General features: G+C 42.1%; 4 protein-coding genes across 4 annotated transcripts; all 4 read right to left on the reverse strand.

Annotated features, from left to right (window-relative positions):
• Positions 1 to 4: 4 nt before the first annotated feature.
• On the reverse strand, positions 5 to 11,048 carry LOC139071578 (fibronectin type III domain-containing protein 7-like). Its single transcript, XM_070554301.1, has 2 exons — positions 10,869 to 11,048; positions 5 to 934 (listed from the first exon to the last, which is right to left on the reverse strand). The coding sequence occupies exons 1-2, from the start codon at positions 11,023 to 11,025 to the stop codon at positions 648 to 650; spliced, it is 444 nt and encodes a 147-aa protein (XP_070410402.1). The 5' UTR covers positions 11,026 to 11,048; the 3' UTR covers positions 5 to 647.
• On the reverse strand, positions 11,043 to 17,473 carry LOC139071494 (fibronectin type III domain-containing protein 7-like). The gene is made up of 7 exons (XM_070553994.1): positions 17,413 to 17,473; positions 15,537 to 15,655; positions 15,219 to 15,372; positions 11,617 to 11,880; positions 11,271 to 11,531; positions 11,104 to 11,129; positions 11,043 to 11,054 (listed from the first exon to the last, which is right to left on the reverse strand). The coding sequence occupies exons 1-7, from the start codon at positions 17,471 to 17,473 to the stop codon at positions 11,043 to 11,045; spliced, it is 897 nt and encodes a 298-aa protein (XP_070410095.1).
• Positions 17,470 to 18,659, reverse strand: LOC139071495 (uncharacterized). Its single transcript, XM_070553995.1, has 3 exons — positions 18,326 to 18,659; positions 17,738 to 18,001; positions 17,470 to 17,606 (listed from the first exon to the last, which is right to left on the reverse strand). Exons 1-3 carry the CDS (start codon positions 18,627 to 18,629, stop codon positions 17,470 to 17,472), a joined length of 705 nt encoding a protein of 234 aa, XP_070410096.1. The 5' UTR covers positions 18,630 to 18,659.
• A 299-nt stretch (positions 18,660 to 18,958) lies between these two features.
• Positions 18,959 to 20,102, reverse strand: LOC139071496 (fibronectin type III domain-containing protein 7-like). Its single transcript, XM_070553996.1, has 4 exons — positions 19,922 to 20,102; positions 19,792 to 19,813; positions 19,336 to 19,599; positions 18,959 to 19,227 (listed from the first exon to the last, which is right to left on the reverse strand). The coding sequence occupies exons 1-4, from the start codon at positions 19,973 to 19,975 to the stop codon at positions 18,959 to 18,961; spliced, it is 609 nt and encodes a 202-aa protein (XP_070410097.1). The 5' UTR covers positions 19,976 to 20,102.
• Positions 20,103 to 21,105: the final 1,003 nt, after the last annotated feature.

A 21,105-nucleotide genomic window follows, 5' to 3' on the forward strand; every position in this document is an offset into this window, starting at 1 on the left:
GTGTAAACACAGAGAGAGCTTGTTCTCTTCGGATCTGCTAGAATCTCGGGTTTTTAGATAAGAACTTTTCCTATTTAGCCTAAGCTGTTCTTCCCTGTGTTGGATTACCTTTTTTCCTTTTTGTGTGTGGATTAAACTTTTCCCTCCTTCTGGAAGGAAATTAAAATGTATTTGTGGGGGCCCCCTTTCCTTCTCTGGCACAGCAAAAGGTGAGTTTGCTGGTTGCTTCATTCCATCCTAGGTTGTTCACATCAACGTTCGCCTGATCAGAGGGGAAGCTGACGAGGGTCTGTTCTGAGCGTGATGAGCTCATGCAATGTTCTGATACAGCAAGAGTCTTCCCACAGCAAAACAAAGGTGATTTTACCAGAATTAAAAGCCTAGGTTGCACAAGGTAAAATATTTCTCCACAGAGTAAGGGTGTCCGTCAGGAGGGGTCAGAGGTCAAGCCTACAATATCGTACCGTGAGCCAAGGCCTTGAGATTTAACACCTAGATTTGGCCCGGTGACTTGGCTTACGACATATACCTTAAATTCTCAAAGGTTGTGTACTTGAGACCCAAAAAAAGGCAGAATGTAACTTAAAAAATGTTAAAATAGAAATTCAAAATACCACCAAATTGTTAACCTTACTAACATACTAGCATCAGAAGGGGATAAAAATATTCCTCTTACCTTCTTTGAAGGTTGTTTCAGTAGGAAAACTGACACAACTCTGATTGATGGACATGACTTTCAGCGTGTACACCTCTCCACAAACATTGGGGGTAACTATCAACTTAGTCCCTGTAGTGTTGTAACGAGTAATCTGATTGTTGCTGTCTGAGATCACAGCGATGTAGCCTGTTGCGTTTTTGAATGCGCTCCAGCTGATGTTCACAACACCTGATGCACAGTCAACGTTGGCTTGAACTCCTGCTGGACCACAAGGAACTGAAGAGAAAAGGTAAAGAAACCAGTTCATTATTATATTAAACACAATCTACGCTTACATTTTTACAGAGAATTATAAGTTTGTTACACCAAATGTTTAACAAGCAGTAAAGCTGCCAGCTGGAAAGCCACAATGACCCAAACTCCAAAACCTTTTAAGAGGTCCTTCAGTCATATTTTTAATACGTTTGAATCTTATTTCCTGATATTTGGACATCTCACCTCTGATTGGATAACAGTATCTTATACCACTGACTCCAACATGGATGTTTTATCTCCACAAATAACAGAAGCCTGAAGGAGTTCTGCCATGTGGTGGAGTTGCTAATGCTAATGTTAGCTTCTACTAGTAGAGGCATTCTCTGCTGTTTCCTGGATGTTAAACTGACAACAGCCTTCCACATCCCGAGTAAAGATGGGTAAGTTCATGAACGTTAAATGACAGCGTGACGTACATCTGTCGGGATTTTATAATCCTAGTTTTTCACCGTCTATTTTCTAAAATAAGCTAATGCGGGTGTGGGAGACATTTAAGATGCCATGCTTCCTTCTTCGGGAGCCCATGAGGACAAAATGCATTTACTGATTTGTAACAAACAGTTACAAAACTTTCACCATTCATAAACGTTGTTACTTTACACATTTACCTCTTCACTTGTTGCCAATGATGAAAGGGAGGCTAATGTGCTTGTCATTTTGCTGGAGGTTGTGTTCCCAGGGATTTTTTGTCCTAATGGGCATCTGTTGGTGAGGTCTTATGCCTGATTTATACTTCACCATGAGCTCCACAATGGAGAGATGCACACGGACTATAGGAAAGGTTTTTACGCGTGAACCTCTGCGCAGGCAGTGGAGTGTTGCAAAACAATTCCCCGGCCAGGGCAGCAGAGGGCGTGGCGCTTTTCTGTGGTCTCCTGTCACAATAACAACACAATAATCTGGTCCACGATAAGGTATTTACTAATGTGTTTTAGGGGTTGCATGACTTAATTTTTTAAAGTCGACAGTCAAGTAATGAAAATCGAGTCGACTTCGACTAGTTGTTGATGACGTCATACACCTGAAGCGGCACGGGGGGGGGGGGGGTCGGTAGGTTCGCTGGAGTTTTTGACAATTAAAATTGTGCCCACCCACATTTTCAAAGTTAAACGTCTCTTTTAACAATGGTAGTTTCTGCATCTTGCTTCAGCCCTCTCCCCCCTCCCCCTGCGCAGCGGCGGCAAACTCACTGATGCGCCTGCAGCCTCTCAGAGTTCCTGCTACTCTAAACACTAAAATAATTATTTCATTTTATGTTGCTCACTTCTGATTACCTTCAATGGTGTCTGAACATCTTAGGTGTGTTCTTGCTGTGTCTTTGTAAATCCATGCTTTCGTTCTTTTTTAAACACAGAAACAGTTTTGTTTACCTGTTTGTAGCTACGGTTTCGCCGACAGCTGCCGGCTTCTTCAGGCTGACGCTGATGGTGGCGCGTCACTTCCTTCTCCGTTTAACTGCAGGCAGCAGAGGACGTTGTCGCCCTCTACTGCCCGCTCTCCCCTCTCCGACGATGCAGTCCCATGCGTGGTCCAGCGTGTAAACTCCGTCGTCCCTGTTCATGGTCCCACATCCACGTCTCCTTATCTCTATTGCTTCCTTGATCCATCTTTTGTATTTTTGTTGTTCAGTGGTTATGATCCGTGTGCTGTCCCAGTCCATTATATGGTTTTCTCTTAAGCAATGATCTGTTACGGCTGACTTTTTTATTGTGCTTTCTGCTTCTTCTTTTGCTGCTCTTGTGTGTTTACGATTTGCCTCTTTCTCGCACTCCTTTCTGTGTTCTATTGTCCGTGTATTGAGTTGGCGTCCGGTTTCTCCTATGTATGTTTTATTGCATATTTTGCATGGGATTTCGTAGATGACTCCACATTTTTGTCCAGCTGATATTTTGTCTTTTGGGTGTACTAATCTGTTTCTAACTGTTGTGTATGGCTTTGTTGGTGTGTTTATGTTGTGTTTTTTCATTGTTGCTCTTATTTTTTCCGTTATGCCTCTGATGTATGGTAGGGTTATCACTGGTTTTGGTTCTTGTCTTTCTGGGTTTCTGGTTCTTTTTTTGGGTTGTTCTTTGCTTTCTGTTTTTGTTTGTTGTTTTCCTTTGTTTATTGCCCATGTCGGGTATCTGCAGGTCTTTAAAGCGTGTTGTATGTGTTTGTCCTCTTGTTTACGGTCTCTCTCTTCTGTTATTATGTTTGCTCGGTGATATAATGTTCTGATTACTGACATTTTGTGTATGGTGGGGTGTTCTGATGTCCATAATAGATATTGGTCTGTGTGTGTTGGTTTCCTGTATGTGTTTATGTTTAGGGTCCCGTCGGTCTGCCTGGTGATTTTCATGTCCATAAATGCTATGCTGCCTTCTGTTTCTAACTCATAAGTGAATTTTATGTTGCCCGTGTCGTCAATATTGTTTAAGTGTTGTGTTAGTGTTTCTGTTTGACCTTTTGGTATGATTTCCAGTATGTCGTCTACGTAGCGTTTCCATAGTTTTATTTTGCAGTTTGGGGGGGCAGTGGCTATGGCTTTTTGTTCCAGGTCTTCCATGAAAAACTCGCACAGGGTGGCTGATAACGGGTTACCCATGGCGAAGCCTTCCAGTTGTTTGTATATTGTGTTGTCGTATGTGAAGTAAGTGGAGTTAGCTACCAGTCCTATCAGTTGTGCTATGTCATCTGCTGTGAGGTTTGTCCTTTTGTATAAAGTTTTGTCTTGTCTGATTCTGTTAACTACTATGTCTATGGTTTTTTGGGTTGGTGTTTTTGTGAACAGAGATGTGACGTCATGTGAGATGAGTATGTCGTTGTCTTCTATTGTAATTTCCTTTAGTTCTTTTGCCAATTCTATACTATTTTTGCAGTGTTGGTCTGTATTTCCTAATAACGGGCTGATGATTCTGCTGATATCTTTTGCCATGTTGTATGTTGGTGTACCTATGCTGTCAACTATTGGTCTAAGTGGGGTGTTTTGTTTATGTATTTTTGGTGTTCCATATATTCTTGGTGTTATGTTTGCTGTGGGAATCCAGTGTTTGTACATTTTTTCTGTTATTTTGCCTTTTTCGTGCAGTGGCTTCAGTAATTTTTTCATGTTTTTCTTAATGTTTTCTGTTGGATCTTTTTAAAGTATTTCATATGTATTTTTGTCTTCTAGCATCTGTTTCATCTGTTGTTTATATTTTTCTCTGTCCATAACTACTGTGGTTCTTCCTTTATCTGCCGGTAGAATAATTATCTGTTCATTTTTGGATAAAGCTGTCATGGCTGATTGTTCTTCTTTTGTAATATTGCTGTGTTGAATTTGGCTGTTTTTTAATATCCCAACTACGTTATTTCTGAGTTCTGCTTTCTTTCCCTCATCTGTGATCTGTTGACATGCTAGTTCTGTTGCTACAATAAATTCATCATATGGTATTTCTTTTGGTGTGACTGCAAAGTTTAAACCTTTCTTTAATATGCTCTCTTCTGCTTCTGTTAGTTTGTATTGTGAAATGTTACATAGCCATGAGTTTGGTGTGGAGTTGCCTTGTATTTCTCCCCTCTTTTTCTTGTTTATGAGTCTGTTTAACTTCTTTATGTGTCTTTCTTTCACTTTTATGAACTCTTGTTCCTGTTTTTCCATCATGTGTCCTTTAATTAGTTCCTCCATTTGTTTATCAAGTTTGTAATTCCTTTTCAAGTCCAGGTGTCCTCTTTCCAGTTCGTCCTCCACACGCCTCTGTTTGGTTATGACGTTCCTTATCCTCTCCTTGAGCAGTGCTCTCTGTGCTCTTTCTATTATATTTTGTGCTGTCTGGGTCCGGATCGATGTTTTCAGCTGTAGGCTTGTGGGTGTGATGTTTTCGTCCCGGCATCTTAAACAGAAGCGAAGGTGGTTTCTTAGACGTGCGCGTTTCTGGTGTAATCGTTCCAAACGGCGGAAGTCCTTCGTTCCTTGTTGTCCGTATTTCTCTTTGAACATCTTAGGTGTGTTCTTGCTGTGTCTTTGTAAATCCATGCTTTCGTTCTTTTTTAAACACAGAAACAGTTTTGTTTACCTGTTTGTAGCTACGGTTTCGCCGACAGCTGCCGGCTTCTTCAGGCTGACGCTGATGGTGGCGCGTCACTTCCTTCTCCGTTTATCTGCGGGCAGCAGAGGACGTTGTCGCCCTCTACTGAGCGGGCAGTAGAGGGCGACAACGTCCTCTGCTGCCCGCAGATAAACGGAGAAGGAAGTGACGCGCCACCATCAGCGTCAGCCTGAAGAAGCCGGCAGCTGTCGGCGAAACCGTAGCTACAAACAGGTAAACAAAACTGTTTCTGTGTTTAAAAAAGAACGAAAGCATGGATTTACAAAGACACAGCAAGAACACACCTAAGATGTTCAAAGAGAAATACGGACAACAAGGAACGAAGGACTTCCGCCGTTTGGAACGACTACACCAGAAACGCGCACGTCTAAGAAACCACCTTCGCTTCTGTTTAAGATGCCGGGACGAAAACATCACACCCACAAGCCTACAGCTGAAAACATCGATCCGGACCCAGACAGCACAAAATATAATAGAAAGAGCACAGAGAGCACTGCTCAAGGAGAGGATAAGGAACGTCATAACCAAACAGAGGCGTGTGGAGGACGAACTGGAAAGAGGACACCTGGACTTGAAAAGGAATTACAAACTTGATAAACAAATGGAGGAACTAATTAAAGGACACATGATGGAAAAACAGGAACAAGAGTTCATAAAAGTGAAAGAAAGACACATAAAGAAGTTAAACAGACTCATAAACAAGAAAAAGAGGGGAGAAATACAAGGCAACTCCACACCAAACTCATGGGTATGTAACATTTCACAATACAAACTAACAGAAGCAGAAGAAAGCATATTAAAGAAAGGTTTAAACTTTGCAGTCACACCAAAAGAAATACCATATGATGAATTTATTGTAGCAACAGAACTAGCATGTCAACAGATCACAGATGAGGGAAAGAAAGCAGAACTCAGAAATAACGTAGTTGGGATATTAAAAAACAGCCAAATTCAACACAGCAATATTACAAAAGAAGAACAATCAGCCATGACAGCTTTATCCAAAAATGAACAGATAATTATTCTACCGGCAGATAAAGGAAGAACCACAGTAGTTATGGACAGAGAAAAATATAAACAACAGATGAAACAGATGCTAGAAGACAAAAATACATATGAAATACTTTAAAAAGATCCAACAGAAAACATTAAGAAAAACATGAAAAAATTACTGAAGCCACTGCACGAAAAAGGCAAAATAACAGAAAAAATGTACAAACACTGGATTCCCACGGCGAACATAACACCAAGAATATATGGAACACCAAAAATACATAAACAAAACACCCCACTTAGACCAATAGTTGACAGCATAGGTACACCAACATACAACATGGCAAAAGATATCAGCAGAATCATCAGCCCGTTATTAGGAAATACAGACCAACACTGCAAAAATAGTATAGAATTGGCAAAAGAACTAAAGGAAATTACAATAGAAGACAACGACATACTCATCTCACATGACGTCACACCTCTGTTCACAAAAACACCAACCCAAAAAACCATAGACATAGTAGTTAACAGAATCAGACAAGACAAGACTTTACATAAAAGGACAAACCTCACAGCAGATGACATAGCACAACTGATAGGACTGGTAGCTACCTCCACTTACTTCACATACGACAACACAATATACAAACAACTGGAAGGCTTCGCCATGGGTAACCCGTTATCAGCCACCCTGTGCGAGTTTTTCATGGAAGACCTGGAACAAAAAGCCATAGCCACCGCCCCCCCAAACTGCGAAATAAAACTATGGAAACGCTACGTAGACGACATACTGGAAATCATACCAAAAGGTCAAACAGAAACACTAACACAACACTTAAACAATATTGACGACACGGGCAACATAAAATTCACTTATGAGTTAGAAACAGAAGGCAGCATAGCATTTATGGACATGAAAATCACCAGGCAGACCGACGGGACCCTAAACATAAACACATACAGGAAACCAACACACACAGACCAATATCTATTATGGACATCAGAACACCCCACCATACACAAAATGTCAGTAATCAGAACATTATATCACCGAGCAAACATAATAACAGAAGAGAGAGACCGTAAACAAGAGGACAAACACATACAGCACGCTTTAAAGACCTGCAGATACCCGACATGGGCAATAAACAAAGGAAAACAACAAACAAAAACAGAAAGCAAAGAACAACCCAAAAAAAGAACCAGAAACCCAGAAAGACAAGAACCAAAACCAGTGATAACCCTACCATACATCAGAGGCATAACGGAAAAAATAAGAGCAACAATGAAAAAACACAACATAAACACACCAACAAAGCCATACACAACAGTTAGAAACAGATTAGTACACCCAAAAGACAAAATATCAGCTGGACAAAAATGTGGAGTCATCTACGAAATCCCATGCAAAATATGCAATAAAACATACACAGGAGAAACCGGACGCCAACTCAATACACGGACAATAGAACACAGAAAGGAGTGCGAGAAAGAGGCAAATCGTAAACACACAAGAGCAGCAAAAGAAGAAGCAGAAAGCACAATAAAAAAGTCAGCCGTAACAGATCACTGCTTAAGAGAAAACCATATAATGGACTGGGACAGCACACGGATCATAACCACTGAACAACAAAAATACAAAAGATGGATCAAGGAAGCAATCGAGATAAGGAGACGTGGATGTGGGACCATGAACAGGGACGACGGAGTTTACACGCTGGACCACGCATGGGACTGCATCGTCGGAGAGGGGAGAGTGGGCAGTAGAGGGCGACAACGTCCTCTGCTGCCTGCAGATAAACGGAGAAGGAAGTGACGCGCCACCATCAGCGTCAGCCTGAAGAAGCCGGCAGCTGTCGGCGAAACCGTAGCTACAAACAGGTAAACAAAACTGTTTCTGTGTTTAAAAAAGAACGAAAGCATGGATTCAATGGTGTCTGTCTGTTGCAACCACCAGGTACAAAAACTAACTTGTTTCTATTTGACTATTTTTCTGTCCTGCCTGTTTATTATCTTCCTGCATCTCCTCTCAGTCCTAAAGAAAAACTGCTACCTGGGTTCATATATATTCACCTTATGAGTTACCTTTGAACTGCAGTTCTAAAAGATCTACCGACCGCAAAAACAGCGAAGTGCTCGCTGCTCGCCAGCCGCATCAGTGAGGTGAGTCACTGGAGGACAATACTGGTGATGCGCCTCGCTCCGCAGCAGCGAAACGCATCAGGCACAAATAAAAGACAGAAAACATGAAAGGAAATGAGCTGACATGAACGATCGCGTGTTTAATTTGTTTTTGAGGGGGTGACACCTGATTTGATAATGTTACTGTGGCCGTGCTCAGGACACAGATGTCTGGAGCGCATCAAAGATCAGAGCTTTGCATGCGCAAGCCAGTTAAGATTAGGATGGGGGTGAGGGGAAGTTAAAATTGCAAGAGGGAAAAGGTCACAGTTTGGTTAAATGTCCATTTTACCGCCGGTGTCAGTACCGACGCTCTGGCACAGCACGTCGCCTCCGCCTCCCGACGCGCAGGGGCTCATCACCTGCTGGAGCACTGCATCTTGTCGCTCATTATCATGTGACAGCAACTAGTCGATGACAGGCATAAAAAGTCACTACAGAGCAGTGAAGTCGACTAGTCGACTAGTTCATACAACCCCTAATGTGTTTATGTATTTCAGACTTTATTACACACCTCTAAACCCACGTTTCCTGTCATTTCCTTCCACATTTGCTCCGTATTTTGTACTCCTTCAGTCACGGGGGAATAAACGTTCATATTTTCAGACTTTTTCCGCGATGTGTTCTTCAATCTAATCTGGGTCTGCCGCAAAATATCGTTTTACTTATTAACAGGGCAACTGCGGTGCTGGTGACAAATTTACAGGAAGCGGTACCCTGACCAATCACAAGCTTGCAGTCTCCATCACTTTCGATGGATGTTTAATATTTTGGGTATGTCTCCGTCACCCTCTGTGACCCCATCAGTGAGCCCTTGCGCCACACCGACGCAGACAGAGAAGCATAAATCAGGCTTTACTCTCACACAAAAATACTGCTTGCTTGCAAAGGTTTAGGGGGGCGACGGTGGCACAGGAGTTAAGTGCTCGCCCCGTAATCGGAAGGTTGCTGGTTCGAGTCCCGCTCAGTCTGTCGCTGTCGTTGTGTCCTTGGGCAAGACACTTAACCCACGTTGCCTGCTGGTGGTGGTCGGAGGGACTGGTGGCGCCAGTGCTCGGCAGCCTCGCCTCTGTCAGTGCGCCCCAGGGCAGCTGTGGCTACATTGTAGCTCATCCCCACCAGTGTGTGAATGTGTGTGTGAATGGGTGAATGACTGATTGTGTTGTAAAGCACCTTGGGGGGTTCTTGGACTCTAGAAGGCGCTATATCAAATACAGGCCATTTACCATTTTACCATTTAGGTATGTACTGCCCCCTATTGCCAGGGAAAATACACATTGTCACTTTAACATTTCCTTTACACAAACTGAAAATGATTGCATCAAAAGAAAAATACTTATAATTTGTTGACTAATACTTAAACAAATAGGATGAAAAAATTGTGACTAAAATTAAAAATAATTTTTGTCAAAAGACTAAAACTAAATAAAAATTTCTTGTCAAAATTAACACAGCACGGTAACATCTGAGGAAATTTCTGATCAAGACTGCTGTTGACAGTCAAAGCATGTCACTGTTAAAAGAAACATTTTTAAAGTGGCAGTGTGTAATTTCCTGATGACGGTGCGCAGTACGTACATTTCAGGGCAACTTTACACCAAATCACCATTACTGTCACATTACGGTAAATGTTTTACCTGTGGAGCAGAAATCATGCGAATTTGTGTTTCTTACTGCCTAAATGTTTTTGAACATGGTAACGTAACATCCATAAGTCGTACGTCCAGCCAATTATCCAGTGTGATGTCATCAACAGGCGCAGGACCCTGAGCTGGCTAATATGGCGTCCGTCAAAGACGCTAAACCCGGAACCTGTGTACCTATGTACTTTAGAGCAGCTGGACATTTTATTCATTTTTAACAATGTTTCGATGGATATTTCCAGAGGTTAACGGTAAAAACTACACCGAACTGATGATGATAAATCTCTATCAAATGAAAATTCACATCTTTTTTGTTAAGAAAAAGTAGGCAGGGTGATCAGCAGGGTGACCATTTCCACACTGTGTATAGACACAAATGTCCTTCAGTAAGCTATGTGCAAGTGGTAAAATAATAAATAAGTGTATTCAATTTCAGTGGCGTGCCCAGATCTTTTAAAATGGGGTGGCCCAGGTGAGGCACCACTTTGTGCATGGGTGGCACCAATGGTTATGCTTTTTTTTATTACCCCAAGCCTTTTGTGGACAATGAAAAGCCTATCTAAAGGGAATTCTGTGTGGTGGCACCTGGGGTGTCCAATCAGATTCCAAGGGTGGCATTTGCTACCCCAGGCCACTCCCTGGACACGCCCCTGTTCAATTTTAATCCAATGCAAATGACAATTTCACCTAACATGCATGCTTTTTGCCAGCAGGAAGAAACTTGCATACATGAGTAGAACATGCAAACTCCATGTAAAAAGGTTACAACTGAGATTCAAACTTGCAACCTTCTTCCTGCGAAGCAACAGTCCTACCAACTGTGCCGCCAAATAACTCCTAAAATTTAATGTGATTGAACAGCTCTACTGGTCTAATCAGACAGTGCCAACATTTATGAGTCATCTGCGCTTGATTTCACTGGCGTTTTAAGAACGTTTGATATTTAGTTGATGGAGTTCAGGCTAAAATGAATTACCGCCTCGCCATTGAAGTAGAGATCTCTCCTACCAGAATCCATGTAGATGGGCTGAGAAGGCACGCTGGAGCAGTTCTCAAGATGATAAGACACAACAACAGTGTAACGTTGACCACATTTTAGGTTGGGCACTGTGCAGCTGGTTGTAGCTGAGCTGCAGCTAAGGAGTCCTTGACTTCCATCTGTCATAACAGCAGTGTAGGAATTTACTGCTGGCCCTCCATGCCAGGAGATCAGGGCCTGGTTGGTGAAACAGTTCAAGGTGGCGGTGAGGTTGTCTGGTGGGCAGGCGGCTGGAATAATGAAGCATTACAACCTTGTGAGATATGCAAATGTTTGATCCTGTATTTTCCAAATTTCTAAATTTAAAGACAAATTCAGCTATGACCTGAATAACAAATAAATAAAACTAAAAATGATGGAAGCCGCCTCACCTGTGTCTAAGATGATTGCATCACTCGCAGTGCTGTTGCACAAGAAGTTGGAGGCAATCACATAGACTTGATAGTTGGTGCCACACTTCAGGTCAGTAATTTTACAGGACGTATCAAGAGAGTTGCAGCTGTGAATGACATTGTCACTGCCTTTCGCCATGGCAACATAAAAAATTGCTCCATTATTCATGACCCAAGTCACCGTGATGGAGCTGGACCCACACTCCTTCACTGCTGTTACATTCTGGGGCATGCATGGGACTGTCAATGGAGGAGAGGGAAGAAATCACATTTAATCACATATTTGTGTAAGGGGTGTCCCTATCATTTAGTGTGCTGTCCTCACCTGTCTCAGCAGGGTACCCCAGCAGCGCTGGACTGGCACATTGATTGTCAAAGGCTGTGATGGTGATTGTCAGGCTCTCTCCACAGTTGACACCATTCATAGCGCAACTGTTGATTGGTGAGCTGCAGGAGTAGTTGCTGTTTCTAAGGTTTCCGACAGCTGTAACGTTGTACCACAGTGCCCCTTCAGCAAGGTCCCATGTGGTGACAAGAACATCACTGCTGCAGCTGGCTGATGTTTGTAGATTCTGGGGTATGCAGGGTGCTGGATACAGTTTAAAAAATTAAACATGTTTCTGAATCTCCAGTTATTTGTAAGGGTTCAAAATAGCTTACTAAATGTTGTAGCCATTGGAAAAACATGTAGCTAGTTGTACATGACAAAATTCTTATACAGGTCCTTCTCAAAAAATTAGCATATTGTATGAAGTTCATTATTCTCTGTAATGTACTGATAAACATTAGACTTTCATATATATTAGATTCATTACACACAACTGAAGTAGTTCAAGCCTTTTATTGTTTCTAATATTGATGATTTTGGCACACAGCTCATGAAAACCCAAAATTCCCATCTCAAAAAATTAGCATATCATGAAAAGGTTCTCTAAACGAGCTATTAACCTAATCATCTGAATCAACTAATGAACTCTAAACACCGGCAAAAGATTCCTGAGGCTTTTAAAAACTCCCAGCCTGGTTCATTTCTCAAAACCACAATCATGGGTAAGACTGCCGACCTGACTGCTGTCCAGAAGGCCATCATTGACACCCTCAAGCAAGAGAGTAAGACACAGAAAGAAATTTCTGAACGAATAGGCTGTTCCCAGAGTGCTGTATCAAGGCACCTCAGTGGGAAGGAAAAAGTGTGGCAGAAAATGATGCACAACGAGAAGAGGTGACCGGACCCTGAGGAAGATTGTGGAGAAGGACAGATTCCAGACCTATGGTTGTAAAAAGTATCCTCTCACTAGGGACAAGGCAGGTCCCGCGGTCCTGTGAAAATACTGGTTTCAACAACACTACTCTGTGACTCGGGTGGGTGCGGTTCAGTCTGGCCGCCTTTTCCAACAGCACGGTTCGGTATTTCCCCCTACTTCCCCTATTTTTCAGTTCCTGCTTCATTGCAGTTCCATGTGCTCTAACCCGGGCCACATCATAATTGTCAGCCATTGATTGGCAAAGGGGGTGGAGTCACAGATTGCTCCAGATGTTCAACATCACCACCATTTGTGTGGTGAGTGTTTTTTCTGTGTAGCATGCAGATCACCTCACACTGGTTACTGATCACTTCGCACTATTTTTAAAGGTAAAGTTAAAGGGCCATTAGTTGTCACACTGGCGTGTGAAATTTGTTCTCTGCATTTGCTCCATCCCCTGGGGGTGCAGTGAGCAGCAGACACTGGCGCTTGGGAACCATTTGGTGGTTTAACCCCCCAATCAAACCTATGTGTCAAGCATGAAGGCGTTGGGTCCCATTTTTAAAGTCTTTGGTATGACCCGACTGCAGATTTGAACCCACGATTTCCCAGACTCAGCGCGGACACTCATACCCTGATTGTGGACTTCAGGAAAGTAACAGCCCCGTCTCTCCGCCCTCGTCCTGACGGACACCCCCGTCACCACTGTGGACTCCTTCCGCTTCCTCGGAACCACCATCACACATGACCTTAGGTGGAAGCCATCCATCAGCTCCCTGATCAAAAAGGCCCAGCAGAGGATGTACTTTCTGCGGCAGTTGAAAAAGGTCAAGCTGCCGACCCAGATGATGGTGCAGTTTTACACGGCCATCAGTGAGTCCATCCTCACCTTCTCCATCGCTGTGTGGTACGCTGGAGCCACAGTCAGGGACAAACATAGACTGCAGCGCATTGTGCGCTCTGCTGAGAAGGTGATTGGCTGCAGCCTTCCATCTCTCCAGGACCTGTACGTCTCCAGAACTCGGGGGCGTGCATGTCGGATAGCAGCTGACCCTTCGCACCCGGGTCACAGACTTTTTGAGCCGCTTCCCTCAGGCAGAAGGTTACGGTCCATCCGGACCAGAACCTCCCGCCATAAGAACAGCTTCTTTCCATCTGCCGTTAGACTTGTGAATAGCTTATAAACACACAACCATGCTCGTCTTCTGTACTCGACACAAATTCACGTTATCGGCCATGTTACCATTGCCTGCCATTTTTTATAGCTGAAAGTTTTATTCTAGTTTTTTTTATTATATTTTATTCTATTTTTAATCTTATTATTCATGTTATATGTAGCACATTAGTACCGAAGCAAGTTCCTAGTTTGTGAATTGTTTGTTCACTGACAATGGCAATAAACCTGATTCTGATTCTGATTCATACCACTAAGGCTCTGCTCTGAGCTGGTTTTTGTGACAAACAACGAGCAAAAATATTGTCTCGACCAAAGATTGCCCTCCTCTTTTGCGAGTGCTGTACCCCCCCACCCCACCCCCACACACACACCTGTCCCGCACCCTATGAGGGGCGCACCCACTTTTTCGTCATGGAGCTGGCAGGGAAACCCAGCTTAATCAAAAGGCTAAACAGTCTTATTTCACAAAGATTCAATTCCAGTATTCCCAGTAAGCACTTGCTACGCCTCTGTCTTGTACCGTAAGTTCCATATCAAAAACCTGAATATGAATACCGCTCACCCCTAGTATCAATACAACTATCACTTGCAATTGGAAACATCAAACTAAAGCCTATTTAGAAAACAGTGCTACCAATTTGTCGCAACGCCGTGGCGACATCAGAGAGCCTTAAGTCGTTTATAAGTGCACAGACCATGATGGTAATGTTGCGCAATCGTGTCCTTTTTGCAAAAGATTAGGTTTAAAGGGGGTATGGGGGCGGCCTCTGTGCTGCCGTAGACTTCCATTTATCTTAGACATACCTTGCTTTTTATTGTGATTGAAACCGTGCTCAATACGTTTTTTTAACAAGCTGCTCCTAAAGGAGTCTGTCCTCCATCGTCCCTGTGCAATCTCTCCTGATCTGAGCTCCATCTCTAACAGAGAGACGCTCTAGGAGCTCTGCATTGCTCCAGTTTGGCATCTCAGCTGATTATGATTTAAAAAGCAACACTTACGGCCCGTGTTTACTTTGATTTTTTTAATATTTCCCTTCCGGAGCCTGGCAGTAACTCCCCACGTGATCATGACACCTCCCTCTGTTACGCCAAGGCGTAAAGTTCATTCACAACTCAGCCGTTGCGGTAATATTACTACTAAGCATGGTGGCACGAATGCCGCAAAATTCCCGCATCACCATGCCGCCACGGCGCGTTCATAAGACACACCGTGGCGGCAGTATTACACTGATTTGCCGGTGTGTCTTTTAAAAGGGGCTGAAGATTAATGGAAAAACCTTCAATAATGTCAGAAGTTGTTTTTAACCGTGAGGAATTTTAAGCCAATTATCTTGTAGCTTCTGTATAAATGACACAACCTCCATAGTTATACGTGTTCGGATGAAGGCCTTTGAGGGGTGAGACTTTGAATTCAGATCCTGGTTTTGTGCTGGATTTGTTGTTATTTATGCCATTAATTGTTGTTCAAGAGCAATTAACATGCTTCAAATGTGTGTGTTTGCTTACCTGTTTGGATGCCAACACTTGAGCTTGAGACACTACTGCACTCCCCTGCGGAGGATGTGGCAGTTGATAAAACTGTGAAGTTGTAGTATCGTCCACACGGCATACTAGTAAAATCACAAGACGTGTCCTGGGTCAGGCAGTTGTAGATCCCTCCCTGAGTACAGAGAAACGTGATACAGAAAAAACATTATAGTTTTTTCATGGAGATCTTCTGTGCTAACCCCGCAGACGATTTTCAGTCATCACAATGCATTTTTCAAAAAAAAGGCTTTACGTAAATAGAAAGGTTTGCAGGTTTAGATATAATTTCAAAGGCACCTTTGAGTCAACTGCCTGGGACTTGTAGTAGTTTGTGTTGTTTGTTTGGCTCCATGAGAACTTGATGACATCACTGTTACACTCTCGCACCAACTTCAGGTTGCTTGCAGGGCACGGAGCTTGGAGAGGAGATATGCATGCAGATATTAAACCATATGAGACACGTTGAACTATAAACTTTTATTAGGGCAGAGAAAAAAGATACTGAGAAAAATGGATAAAGGAGGAAGTAGAAATAAAAATGATTGAGGTCAAATGTCACCATCAAAGGCTAATGTCTCAAATCTCTTTTCAGGTCAAAACGCCCTGATACTGAAGATACCCGTTTTGTTTTTCACCGCAGTCAGGTTTCATAAAAGTCCTGACTATTATTTACGGAGTGAAAACAGCACAATACGGTATAGACAGTGAAGCTCAATGGGAGACCCAGTTTCTGAAGGAGACACCTAGAGATGGTTCAAACATTCATGTGAGCTTGGGACAGCGAATAAAACTTTTATACAAGTATTCCTCAATGACTGCAGGCTAGTCAGAAACTAAAAATGCCCTGGAGAGATTTTTAAAAGAATTTTCTTATCGGTAGATTTTCATTCTGCAACAATAAAAAGGGAAAAATGACATTGATCTTGATCCACAATGTTTTAATCAAAATAATCAAGAGCTTGTGAAGGGTATCTGATTAATATTCCATTATAATTGTAAGGTTTTAATGGCAAGTTTTAAACATGATCATTTTAAGCATATTTCAAGTCACAAAAGCTCACTGGACCCCTCTGTGACTCAAGCGGGTGGGGCAGGACATCATGTTTCAACTAGGCCCGTATGCTAAATGGCGTGAAATGTGAGACGAAAGGATAAACAGCCCGCACAAAGATAAGATGTCTGGGTGGAGTGGTACAAATGCTTATCAAATAATTTAATAGAACATCTTTTAGTGTTTAGCTGTGTGTTTTAGTGGTTTGGGGTTGAAATTTACTTATTTTGTCCTAACTAGTTGTCTGCTTGCTTAACATGATTATCAACAATAATGTCTGTCTTACTGTTAATTTGGGCCTTTGAAAGTTTGAAAGCCCTCATTTCAGCTTCTGTCCCTTTGAGGGACTCCCGGGTCAAAGAAGAAGTAGAAGCCATTTCAAATGAGCACCGTTCCTGTGCCGCCATCTTTTATTGTTTTGCTCTTTTGCAGCTCATCCATCAATGGGAAAATAAAGCCTTGTTGTAATAGGGAGCCTAAGTCACGCCCATCTACTTCGGGACCATGGGTCGCAGGAAGAACGTAAAAATTAATGCAAGTCAATGCAGCTATAAAAGCTATTTTCTAATGGTATTTGTTTTGTGCCATGGATTTCACATATGATTTCTGTGAATTTTAAAGATGCATTTTGATACCAGTTCAGTTAAACTCCAAGAAAGCACTTATTTCGAACTGGGTCAAAAGGTATTTTAGGTTGTTGTTGTTTTTTTTGTAACTGTGTCCAGGACAACAAATACGCATCACCGTCATCAAACCAGAAAAAGAGAGAAGCAGAGGGGAAATGGATGTAAGTTCAGCGAACTTTGAATCCTTCCTTCAGGAGGAAAGAACCACCACAATTATTGCCATGTGGTAAGTAGCAGCTACGCTGGAAGAAAGGAAGTTCCATGGCGATGTCATATTTGCAAAGTACCAATGTCTGATTTGTAGTCATTGGAATTATGAATTTTTACAAGCAGATAAATCTCACAGTATGTGACAGGCATGGTGAAAATGCACATCTTTACTTTTCATTTAAACTGAAGTACAACATATTTACGATTCAGGGCATAAGGCAAAGCAGATTAGAAAATAGCCTCTTTTAGCCCTGTTGACTTGCATTCATTTTTTCTGGGGACCCACAAGCCCGCCGGAAAGTGTGGAGACTTAGACTCCCCGTGGTGCTAAACCCGCCCAACATCATTCTATAGACATAGAGCGCTGTGATTGGCCCAGCCTATCCTTAGCCGAGCCAATGGTAGACACGCTGAGGCTACAGTGAAGCGTAGCTAGACCAACTTGCAGAGCTTTTTTACTACTATGGTTTGTCAGGATTTCTAAGCAAAGAATTATTCATTTTGACAAATCAAGATTAAAACTACAGATGAATGGTAACTCAGCTGGTGGTTTATGGTGAGGTCACAAACAACCAGCTGACTTTTGCAAAAGGTTTTTTATTTTGCCTCACCGGTTTGAAAAGTGGCTGAAGTTGTGTTGACCAAGTTCTTGCAGTTGTCTGACACTGGTAAAACGTTCACCACGTATGGCTGGTTACATTTCAGTCCTGTGATTTGACAGCTGGTACTCTGGCTCGTGCACAACATTGTTGTTCCATTTCCATCCATTGCTGTGGCCATGTAGGACTTGGCCCCAGAAACAGACGACCATGACACCATGACAGCGTTACTGGGGCAGGTGTAGACCACCGATACTGATGAAACTGGTGAAAGCGCTGCAAACAACATGAAAGATGTAAAAATATATTTTTGTATGTAAGAAACTGATGTTTAAAGTGATAAACACTGATTGACTTTTTCAATTATGTTTGATATTTGAAATCGGATTTTTCATGATATCAGATTAATCCTGATGGGATTCGTTTGTCACAGATATGTGTTTACGTGACACCCTGAACCACTAATAAGTCATCAGAGAGTCTAAATTCTTTTTAACCTGAGGATCATTTTCTGCTTGTCTGAAAGGAAGCCCTGAGAGAGAATAGCTGACCTAGATCCTTATCCACCAGTTATTGATATTGATTTGGCTGGAAACTCACCATTGGTAGTGTACGCATAGTTTGTGGGTTCGCTCGGTACCAGGAACTTGCTAAATGAGGACACCAATATCATGTAGTTGGTACATGGGCGAGTAGGTACCATCAGCTTGGTGTCTGAGACATTATACGCTGAAGGCTTGATGGTGGGGTCATCAAGGTTTCGAACAGTGACCTGGTACATCAAGACAGCCGCCACCGGTTGCCATGAAATTCTTGTAGTTACGTCATCTATTCGCATTGCTGTAATGTTCACTGGAGGCTGCACCACTAAAAAAAAGACACACCATTCAGACTGAGAACACATAATTGTTGAAACAGCTACCTCTGAATCTTCAAATTAGGATTTATCTGTCACATAAAACATCACATCATCGGCAAAAATTCACACGCAGACTGTTTCATAACATTTAGCAAGAATTTGTTGTGTTTTGGTTGATTGATGATTACTTTGTCAAATTTGAATATGCACATTTGGTCACAACATGCAATCCTTTAATGGTCAACAAAATTTCAGTGGACGTTAATCCCTTTGTTAATGCAAGTTATTTAAGCATAGTTTTTTTTAGTGGAGAGAAGGCGTTAAATGTACAAAAGCTTCCTTTTTTGTCAGAGGTCCTGACTCAAAACAAGTTGTTACTCACAAGTGGTGATGGTCCTGACTTTGCTTCGGTCTCCCTTGCCTGCCTGGTTAACCGTGGTGACATAACAGTCATAGTTGGTGGATTGCTGCAGATTTTGCACCACCGCTGAGGTGTTGGTGATGTTAAAGTTCAGCATTTTCCCAGTGGTCTGAGAGTACACCTCCAGGGTGTAGTACTGTGCAGACGGTACCGCACTCCATCTTAAACTAATGGAAGTACTTGTTGGTGATGACCCATCTAAGATCTGGGATGTGTCAGGGACTGTTAGGAAGCAAAAAAATAAAAAAATAAATCATCACAAACTTTCATCACCTCTTCAAAGTATATGTACCCACAAAATTGTCCAATGTTGCCACCAAATGAACTTGCCTGTGGTCACCAATACCGACGTCACACATTCTACAAAAAAAAAGTTGATGGCTTTGAGTGTCACATTATACTGAGTTCCAGGTTTCAGACCCTGGACGGTTTTTTCAAGCCCTTGCCCTGATGACACCACAAGAACAATTGGTGCGGTGTCTGTGGAGTTTATCTGTCGGGTGTCCAAAATGTAGCTTGTTGCTGCAGAATATTGTTGCCATTTTACTTGAACTGAAGAAGCGGTGATGGGAACTGCTGATAAGATTTTGCACACTGAAAGACATAAAACATGGTAGTGAACTGAGTCCAGAGCAGAGATAAAAATTTTACAGAAACAATAAAAAATCATTATTTATTCTTTCGTGCCATCTAAATGCTACACGTGGATTTCAATCTGTGACATGTTTGGCTTTAGTGATTTTATTTTGTTTATTCCTTACTACATTATACATTTTATGTTCTTACCTTGTGCATTGCACTCATGTATCTGTAACAAGCAAAATAATATGTAAAATGCTTAAAATATTTTACTGGTTATTTGAAACCATATATTCAATCTGTATTACAAATTTTAAATGAAAAATGAAAGATTTACCTGTGTGACAGACAACAAAGCAAATGAAAAGCTTATGGCTCCCAGCAATCCCATCTTTCGCTCTGAAAGTGAGGTTAAAGTTAGCTTGGTGTGTATACAAGGGAGTCAAATACAAAAGAAGTGCTAGATTTTTTTTCTCCTAGCGTTACGTCAGTTTGGGTGGGGACCAATCGGTGTTCCTGAAATGGGAAGAGGCAGTCCAACCATCAGCCTGCCTTGAGAACACGGGAGGGACAAAGAGTAGGAAGGATGGTTGGAGGGATGAGCGTTTGATTAGTTTATTAAAACACTTATGTCAGATTGTGTAATCTCCATTAGGCTATTTTCTGTTACATAACTGATTCCAGCACATTCCATCAGGAAGGGAATGCTTTCTCTTTTTAGAAAGAAAGGAAACGATCTTTTATAAAGCGCCTCTCAAGATAAAAATCACGAGACGCTTCACACAAAAAAATAAACAAAAACCAAAGCACAAAAAACCTTTTACAAAAATTATTAAAATATGTATACGGCCCAGAATTTCCGCAACGCGCACCTCGGAAATTTTCTAACCACGCGGACGGTCGGACGCGGAAAAACATGGCGGACCGGCAAGAACTAGTATGGCAGAGGTTCGTAAATATAGACATTTGTATGATTCAGCGCTCAGAGATCACCGTGATCAACATGTTGTAAATAATTCTTGGAGAGAAATAGCTCGCACTGTCGGAAAAGACGAGAACGCTGTTAAAAATGCTGAAATGCCATGTTGTAAACAGTAATTTCTACTTCTACTATGGTGAAGTGTTGGGTGCATGCCTTAGAGCTCCATGCTGCCCCCTACAGTTTGGAAGAATATTGGCTCACCGCAGAGACGAGCCGCACGAACCATAAACGCTGCGAGTTGTGAAGCGCGTTCCATCCGCGAGCCGCATCAACAAGCGGAAAGTGAATGCGTCAAGCATAAACCAAGCTTTATACAGACCTGGTTTCAGAAAAACATCCTCAGAAAAATAATCTGGGCAACAGTAAAGTCCTGTCTTTGGTAACAACTCATTGAAGCAAATTTAATGCTGTTTGTTTGAGCACATGATGATCACAGGCTTCCAAACTCTGGACGTCTCCTGTGATTTAGTTAGAACATTTTTACAGTTTCAGCTGTTTGTCTCATTTAGTAATAAAATGTGATTTTTGATGCTCTCTCT

The sequence above is a fragment of the Nothobranchius furzeri genome, chromosome 8 (genome assembly GCF_043380555.1).
Source record: "Nothobranchius furzeri strain GRZ-AD chromosome 8, NfurGRZ-RIMD1, whole genome shotgun sequence".
In the NCBI taxonomy this organism is placed as follows: Eukaryota; Metazoa; Chordata; class Actinopteri; order Cyprinodontiformes; family Nothobranchiidae; genus Nothobranchius; species Nothobranchius furzeri.